This window comes from Dicentrarchus labrax, unplaced genomic scaffold, assembly GCF_905237075.1.
Source record: "Dicentrarchus labrax unplaced genomic scaffold, dlabrax2021, whole genome shotgun sequence".
Taxonomy (NCBI): Eukaryota; Metazoa; Chordata; class Actinopteri; family Moronidae; genus Dicentrarchus; species Dicentrarchus labrax.
Window position 1 is genome coordinate 31,424,150 of NW_026136720.1, and position 9,386 is coordinate 31,433,535.

The 9,386-nt window shown below is 40.1% G+C and overlaps 1 protein-coding gene across 4 annotated transcripts in view; it reads right to left on the reverse strand.

The window, feature by feature from the left end:
- Nucleotides 1-9,386, reverse strand: part of cbfb (core-binding factor subunit beta) — a 36,480-nt gene that overhangs the window by 7,859 nt on the left and 19,235 nt on the right. For 2 of the 4 annotated variants that reach the window (XM_051382737.1, XM_051382736.1), the window contains exons 4-6: nucleotides 5,197-5,313; nucleotides 4,429-4,524; nucleotides 2,876-2,941 (exon numbers count right to left, since the gene is read on the reverse strand). In XM_051382737.1, the coding sequence (XP_051238697.1) occupies nucleotides 2,912-2,941; nucleotides 4,429-4,524; nucleotides 5,197-5,313 (243 nt within the window). In that variant the 3' untranslated portion in view covers nucleotides 2,876-2,911. The remainder of the gene's footprint in view (nucleotides 1-2,875; nucleotides 2,942-4,428; nucleotides 4,525-5,196; nucleotides 5,314-9,386) is intronic. The other 2 variants (XM_051382734.1, XM_051382735.1) reach the window with 1 other exon arrangement.

Sequence of the window (9,386 nt, forward strand, 5' to 3'; positions counted from 1 at the left end):
ACAGATTTGAAGCTGTAGTGACATAATTTCCCCCAAAAGCAGCATTTTTTTTTAAATCAAATTTTTATTTATCATAGACAATTATCAGATAAGTAAGTCTCATACTTTCATATAGAGCTACTGATAACTTTTAAAACCCTCCATATTCTGGGTATGACTGGGATGTTTATGGTTTAAGTAATGCTTAACAGATGTTTTCTCAGGTTGAGATTTTGGCTGTAAAATTTTGAAGATAATGGTCAAGGTCTCGTGAATGCTCCAGATATGTAAATTATACTGAAATGTTGTTTAAATAGCATTTTTTAAACATTTCATTTTGTTGGTAGAGTGATATTTGAGCAGTGAACCATCATTCATACACAATGCAAGCATGAAAAATGCACGCCTACACTGCTGTATGGCACGTCCTTTTTTCTTATCTGGTCCACAGAAGAAGTTAACTGCGCCTTTGAATTACACGCAGTATAGACGGGACAGAGAGATAAATAGATCACCAGCTAACCAGAGAGAGTTAGAGAGAAAGAGAGAGAAGGAGAGGAGGAGTTCAGACCACAGAAATGCAGAGGCTGAATCTGTGCAGCTATTCAGTAAAGGTCCTCAGTCACACCCAAAGAAACTGCTCAGAGTAGATCTGCGGGACCCCACTGTGACTGCTCTCTCTAACCATCTTAAATCTATTTCATGTGGACACTGTGTTCTGAAACTAATTTGCAATGGCTTGTTTAACTTTATAAAAATATTAACTCCACCTAGATTCTCCCACATCCAACATTAGTTTACCCACTTCTCTTTCTCTGCTCCCTGCCTACACTCTATAGAGGTCACTACTGCACTGCACATAACAGATCTCAAATCTCAAAGCCTACAAAGCATCTCTCCAGAAAGTCTGTGTAAAGTCAGAGACATCTATGTTTTTCTACCCGCTGTGGTCCTACATATTCAGTATGTCCAGAGCCTCAGTTTATGAACAAGGACAATAATTGATTGTTAAGCATTTGTTGTTTAATTACTGAGATATCTAGTGAGATATTTTAAAATGTATGGCATTTCAACTGATGATGTCTCCATAGAGAACTTATATTTTTTATCAATCTTGTCAAATCAGTTACCCAAAACTCTGAAAGTGACCTATGTTTGGTCCTACTTTAGGCGTGGGAGAGAAAGCATTTCAATAATTTTCTTAAAAGTTGAAATTATGTCTAGGGAGAGCTGCCTAGTCCTTATCATTTCCCAGCAACTGATGGTAAAAACACGCACACACATTCTGGTGTGAGATAATCAGAGATATGGCTTGGATTAAAACATACTTAGTTTGGTACATAATTACTCCAGCCACAAAACTGTTCACACTGCAGAAACAAAAAAATGATTGCTCTTTCTTTGGGGTTTTTATTCTGTGCATCCATCAAAACGGTCGGGGAGTGAACTGGATGCAAAGAAATGTGTTTGATGAAAAGGGCACTTGCTAATAGTGGCGGAGAGGAAAACTAGTTTTTGAGGGTCAGGAGAAACTTTAATTTGCAGCTAAAGGAGCAACAAAAAAATTACTGTGTGAAAGTGCCCTGCGCATTTAGCAATACAAACAACACACACCAAAACAACAGCTTTGCTTGTTCTGCTTATTCCTAATATATATTTATTCCCTTAAAGGATTTGTTAAAAAAAAAGGTTAAAAATCCGCCCACAGCCATGAGGTTGCCCGGCAGATACTTCAATGCCAAATGCTGCACCCAGCCGCAGGTCACCAGTATTACAGTTTTACTCTTATATTTCTGCTTGCGTGCAGATATAACGTGTTATTAGTGAGCTGTAGACGAGCTGGTAGGCAGATTTTTCTCACGGGAGTTTGCAACGCTGACATTCTTGTTCATTAGTCCCAAAATAGATATGTTTAGTTCACCATTCACCAAAAACAAAAAGCACCTTCAATGAATGCTGCTGGAATCAGGCATGGTTCAACCCTGTTTCCAGTCTTTGTGCTAAGCTAAGCTAGCATAAAGGCTCTAGCTTCACTGCACCAACACGAGAATGGTAGAAAATGTTCTCATCTAATTCTAATTTAATCTAATTTCTAATTTCCCAAAATGATTATATTTACTTGACCTTCCTACTTACTTTCCTTTGTTGTGGGTATTCACTGCAAATCTACTGACAGTTAGAGAATAGCCACTGATTTTACACATGTCCAAAAGATGTCTGAACTGGTGACTTTTTGATGGCAAATCTGGATCAAAATCATTCTCAGAGCTAAATCGAATGACTTTTTACAGAGTGTATACTTTTGTCAGGGATAGTGACGGTACTTATATGGATTCAGCAGGAGACACAAGGTTTTCTTTTTCTCGGAGAGCCTCAGGGAATAAACATGAGATCAGTCAGATGAAAGATGACTTTCAATAAATGCCTCTCTTTCTTTTTCTTTTCTGTCTTTCTGTTCTCCTCATCTGTACCCCCCCCCCTCTCTTCATGTGCTGAGTTCCTGCCTTCCCTTTCTCTCTAATTTCTGCAGGACCATGTGCTGCAAAGCTGTGGTAGGTCTTGAGTGTGTGTGTGTGTGTGTGTGTGTGTGTGTGTGTGTGTGTGTGTGTCATTGTGAAAACTAGCCATGAAATGCTCTCATCTCGCTGTCTCTCACGCCACACAAGCATTAAACAAGCAGGAGCACATACTATAGTCATACAACTCATTAGAAGTGCATGCACATTCATTCACGCATACAAACAAAAACACACACAACGCAAACACACAGAAGACAATGGACACACACAAGAATGCACGTACATAAATGAAACAGGTGGACACACACACATGCACACACACAGGGTGGTTTAGTGCATGACAGTGTGATAGATGGTGAGAAATGAAGGACACAGACCCTGTTCTTTTCTGCTGGCTGTCTGTCTGTGTGTCATCAGTCCCAGATTTTAGAAACCACAGGGTCCTAAAAAATAAACAATTTGGGGTTCATTCGTAGGGCGTCAACTTAGGAAGGATGCCATTGATCTCCCCAAAGCCTTGCTGGGAAAGTGAGTTTGTCTCAAGTAATTAAAAACATTTGGGACGATTTAAAAATTCAAGCGGACACCGTATACACTTATGAATCTGAATTTGTGTACAAGTCCTTATGGCAGCACAAATCTTTACACGATGATAATTCAACAAACAAAATGCAAATCATATGTTATATATATGATGTTTCGGTTAATCAAATGTAAGTTGTTTTTCTGTGACCTGTAGCACAAAGTAGATGAACTACTTTCCCTTCGGAGGCTTTCGGGACACCTGACAAAACTGAATCAGTCATTCAATAGTTCAATATTATCAAATCAAATGAATTATCAGATTAGATTTATGGTCTAACTGATCATGCACTAAACCTATGATTCAAACTGTAACAATACGATTTAGATTTTTTTTTTTAAATAATTAAAGCACACAACCACACATCACACAACCCTAAGCCACCCCAAGCGCTAAGCAAAGAAAGCCCTACTGGAAATTTGACTCTGTGGCTTTAATAAAATGCTGTTCAGTCTTCACACCAATCAATATGGACAATATGGTTAATGTAGATCAAATTAAGGGTACATTTGCTAAAAGATAACAAGTTCTTTCTTAATTTTGCTTTGACATTTGTCATTCTGCAATACCAAATAATGATCTGCAAGCAATGTAAACCATACTGTCAACAAGCGGTTTCGATGACGCTTGGGTAACAGCTATGAATTTGTAAATCTGAAAAAAATAATTGCAAATTTCCAGTTGGGTAAGTCTAGCCTTGCAAAGCCAGCCCACAAACATTGAAATTTCACATTGCTCATTGTAGTCTGCTGAGGGAGGACTCATTTAAACAAATGTCCACTTTCCTTCCCATTTTCAAACTGGAAAAAAACACAATTTTTTATGGAAATGTCATATATTCATTAATTCTTTTAATTAAATCATACATTTGAGGTCATGCAGGTTCTCTTCACTTTTTATTCACAGTGGTTACTTTACAAATGTTTTCGCTCATGCAGAACTGTACTGAGGGTGTGGCCACTGAATCATCACTTTTGGGCGCAGGTGCAACAGAGCCCACTCCTGACCACACCCAGCAATGAAGATGCTTGTGGTGCAATGAAACAGAAGTGAAATGATGCATATCAGTATGGTGTTAAATTACTCTTCAAGTAGAGGTTGATGAGAATCAGGAGGGTGGAAAGTCACAAAATGTTTTATCTGTAAACCACAGTACACAGAGAGTACTCATAGTCCCAGGTGTTTTCCAGACTAGAATCAGAATTTATGACATTTAGGCTGGCTTCACGAGGCTAAGATTGGCCTAAAGAGGAAGCAGATTTGTCCTGTTACAGTTGGAGCGACACTGTGCGGTAACAGTCCACCAGCATCAGTCCTCTATGAACAACACCTACGGGGCCCTCTCACCTCAAGATCCTCTCTGTGTGATCGGTCTCTGTCTTCGAAGTCTCTGGTTCTGCGGCGAGCCTCTTCGAACGCTGCCTGCGCCAAAGCGTCCTCATGCTGCACACACACACACACACACACACACACACACACACACACACACACACACACACACACACACACACACACACACACACACACACAGACAGATGGAGACTGAGAGTGAGTTCAGTTTTCTACCCACTAAATCTGAACAGCAAAAGAGACATATTGTAAATATTGTTCAAAAGAGAACTCTGCTGATTTAGCATTGCACTGCTTTAACATATTCAGACTCACAATGGAAAGGTTTTTTAAGAATTAAACTTAAACCAGCAGAACTGGAGATATCATCTTTGCATCTCGGCATGCACTGACAAAACCTGGCGCTTACATTACCCACACTGAAACTTGACAACCAACAATCCAGTCGAACATATTGCACATACTGTACATATTTTCTGGGTGTGTATACCATCACATATAACTGTGTCTGTTGTTTATTATTATATATATTGTTTATGACCAAAGCTTTTATTGTTTTCCAACATTTCCATAACATCACAACTGTAAATGTTGAAAGAAATCAGAAACAGTCTTCCAACCCAACCGATGCTGACTCAAGTGACATCACATAAGGCAATTCATCTCTCCCTTTGGAGCCACTCAAGGGTTCGGTCATACAACTTTTGGCACATATGCAGTAGCACTCCCCATGACTGTCTGTACTGTATGCATGGTTTGTGTTACCTGCGCCCTCTCCTCATCATACTCCAAGAATCCCATTCCATCCAGCCTCTGTAGGTCGATCCAGCCTCTCCAGATCACACACACCCCGTTCAAGATCATAGGAGCCTTTAAATGGACCTGAGGGGAGAGAGAGAGAGAGAGAGAGAGAGAGAGAGAGAGAGAGAGAGAGAGAGAGAGAGATATTAATATAAGTTGTATGTTCACTTGTACAACATCACTACAGCGTTCACTGTATTTTCAGTTCTAAACCAGATTTAAAACTAAGCATTCAGTATTTTGGTATTTCATTGTTCTGTGTGAGACTCCATGTTGGTTGTGTTCTTCTGCTGGTAATGTTTAAGACCCTTTGATGTCAGAAAACCTCTGATGTTCTCTTCTTCAGAAAATCTAAGGTGTTAAACTAATATGGCAGGAAGATACATGGAAAACAAGAATGACGAGAGGACAAAAGACAAAAAGACTGAGGTCTGATACTCTTCCGGACAAGATTGACTCTCTGTTTTTCATGACTTTGGAAAAAATATTGGCCAATTGTACATTAGCCTGAGGAAGGAGCAACAACTTAATGTGACCTGAAGTTATATATGAAATTGCAGTTCTTAAATCAGAAACCGTCAGCTGTTTCTGCAGAATAATAAAAAGCTCTGTGTTTGGTAGATCTCCCCACTCCCTCCCCCCATTACTGCTGTGAAAGAGGAAAAACCACCAAGTACGTCAAAACATCTCCAGCACAGTTGGACTAGTAAATCACACACACACTGACACATTTACACATGTGTACATGTCAGTTGAGCTTAGTGTGTCCAGTGTGTAATCATACATGTGTACAAATCTGTGTATGACTTGTGTGTGTGTGTGTGTGTGTGTGTGTGTGTGTGTGTGTGTGTGTGTGTGTGTGTTCAGCTGCAAGATGTCAGTCCTCTTTTAGTGGAAAAGTAAGCATTTTTATTGGACTAAGTGGAGTCAAAGTGATCCAAAGTAAATATCATATGCCTAAACACATTTTCTTCTTTTCATTTTTGTGTGTTAATTTTTATGGCCATTGCCCAGGGTCTGTGACTTATAATTAAACTTACAATGGCTTTATTCACACACTGGCAGCTAAAATATGTTTGTGGTCTTTTATCCTGGGATAATAATCTCAGCCTGTATAGCTCTCAGCTCCTGCTTTACTTATTTATCTATTAAAAATGAATGTCGTGTTCCTTCACTCCTCATGTGTCTTCAGTTAAGCCTGACAATAACAAAAAAAAGTACAAAACAACATTAGCTGGTCACCAGTAGGCTGTCCACAAATCCTTACGCCTGTCTTGTTTGACCTTGTGTGTTGTCTGTTTTGTCTATCTGTGAAAGGGAGAGCAGGTCAGTGGGAGAATGAGCAGTGACAATAAGGGGACTGTAAGTGTTTACTTTCATATTAACTCCTTTGTCTGAGCAGCACAGTAAGAACAGTCTACAGCGTCAGACTGCCAGACAGACAGAGGAGGGTCAGACTTTGTCTCTTTCTCAACTCCTGCTTATGTTACATGGCTATGGCTCTGTGCCAGGAGGGCAGCCATGTACCCACCAAATATGTGTGTGTGTGTGTGTGTGTGTGTGTGTGTGTGTGTGTGTTGTGTGTGTGTGTGTGTGTGTGTGTGTGTGTGTGTGTGTGTGTGTGTGTGTATGTGTGTGTGTGTTTATTTCGAGGTGAGGGAATGTGTACATGTGTAGGATCACAGAACCATTTCTCTGTTTAGATTTTGGAGTCTGCTGTAGGTAAATCCAAGCTGCCAAAACATTTTGCAATTTAAAAAATATGTCGATAAGGAATAAGATGATATTTTTCTGGTAACACACAGAAGTTAACCCATGTAGTGGCAACCTTGTCTGGAGCTATTTAATGAACAGGTCTGTCTTTAAACAGTTCAAAAGTACATACAATATCCATTAAATGATCTGCAAATAGCTTGTGGCAGCATATTAGTTTTGCTCTGTACCCAATGTCTGTACTGTGGCCTTAAGAGTCCAGTATTTACCTTCACATCTCCTAGATTTTCTTCCCTGACTATCTAGCAGGATGCTCAAGATGTATATGGCATTTTGCCCCCAAACATGACTCAATTCATTTTAAAGCAGCTATAGTCAATATCTTTAAAAAAAAAAAATTAATAACGTGTGAGAGAGAATTATAATCGGACTCTGCAGTTTCCCATAATCCTCAGAGCTTTTTTACCATCTTTCAGTTCATTGTTTTGGTTTTACGGACTGAAGATTTGTTTGGTTAACTCTCACAGCTCTTTTTACTCATTCTTGCCACATAAAACTAACCTTGTGAGGAAGCTGGACTTGCAAAATTACAAAATCACACGAGAATCCATCTTGCCAGTCTTTAAGCTACGCTGAACCAATGGTTATGGACCAATCAGTGTCACATTAGGAACTACTGGCAGCTACAGCATGAGTTATGGGTGTGTGTCGACACATGTGGGAGAAGTGACCCAAAGTAAATATCATGTGCCTGTACACTTCCTGCCTAGCACCGGGCAGTAGAGGGACAGACTAGTTAGCATCTAGCGAGTAATAGTCAACGCAGTAACAGAATCTAGCTTCGTATTTGATCAGCACTACCTAGTTTGACAGTTTGATCTGTCACTTTGATCTTCGGTGCGTTGAGCTGGACCGACTCACTGAGAATGAGCTGTCAATCACAAGGTAGCCACACCCAAAAGCATACGCAGCTTTATCATCTATTTTATTCTAAATTGGACCATAATTTACTAAATGAACATCATAATGTATGAAAAAAAAGTTGTTAAACTAGCAACCGAGACCATAAACTCATCAGGAAACTGTTCACTGAGCTCATAAAGGAAGTGTCAAATCGGCTCTTTCCCATTAGAGTGAACGGTATCGGTGTGTTATTGCAGCCAATAGAGCTCCCCCTGCTGGGCTTTACATAGAATGCAGGTTTTAAGACACTTCTGCTTTGGCTTCACTTTTCAGACCCGGAAGCTCTGTACATTATATATACAGTCAATGGTTTATAGCTTGTTTCTGCTGCCCCCAAGGGACCAAAATAATTTACTAATGCAGCTTGAATACCCTTTTTTTAAAAAAATTTCGGAGTATTCCTTTAGCTTCATTATATTTCCTCTGGACACCTATGAAATAATTATTTATTAATTAATCTGACTGAGAAAATATGCATACACACAGGCTTACCTAACCAACGTTTTGCATGGGCTTTCAAATAGAGCTTTTTGAACTTCTTTCAGCCAAAAATGTGATAAAAATCTTGAATTTTCTCTTTCTTTTTCTTCTCTTTGTCTCATTGTCTTCCCCTTTCCCACGACACTGATTTCCATAGGGAAGAGACAACAGACGTCTGTTTTTCCCAGGGTAGAAAGTTTTAGGTGGTATTTTTATCCGAGTAAACAAGTATTTAGGAATAAATTAACAAAATCAAACACTTTCCTCCAACACACACACACAGACACACAGATGACTGTATTTTTCTGTGCGACAGTGGGCAAACTCCACGTTCCTGCATTTTTATTCAGGCTATTTTTGGACAGCCTCTCACAGGGACCTCTTTTTACCACAGCTACCCACACTGCACCGGGGTTGCAGGGGAGACCGCACTCCATAGAGACTGTGGGTTTTCGTGTTTATTTTCGAGTGAATGTTTTTCTGTGAGTGTGCGTGTGTGTGTGTGTGTGTGTGTGTGTGTGTGCGCGTGCGTACGTGCGTGCGTGCGTGCGTGTACGTGTGTTAGAGAGAGAGTGAGAGAGAGAGAAATGGCTTCCACATCTTTGGGGATGCACAGTGCTTTTAAAAGAAAGCTTCATTTGGCTTGACAGGGAAAACGTGTGTGTGTGTGTGTGTGTGTGTGTATGTGTGTGTGTGTGTGTGTGTGTGTGTGTGTGTGTGTGTGAGGGGAAAATATGTAGAAACGGCCCAACCACAGACTTCCTCTGAGAGAGAACCATGTCAACCCCCACATCCATTTACTAACACACACACACACACTCATACACGAAGAGAGAAGAACTCTCACACACTGCAGCGCACTGTGAATAAGAAAAGGACGCATGGTTAAAACGCAGTGGAAATTCAGACTTGCTCTAAAACTGAGTACAAGTTTAGTAAAGCGGTGCCTTACTTTGGGTCTCAGAGACCCCGTGGCAAGATCTGTGCTGTTGTTCTGA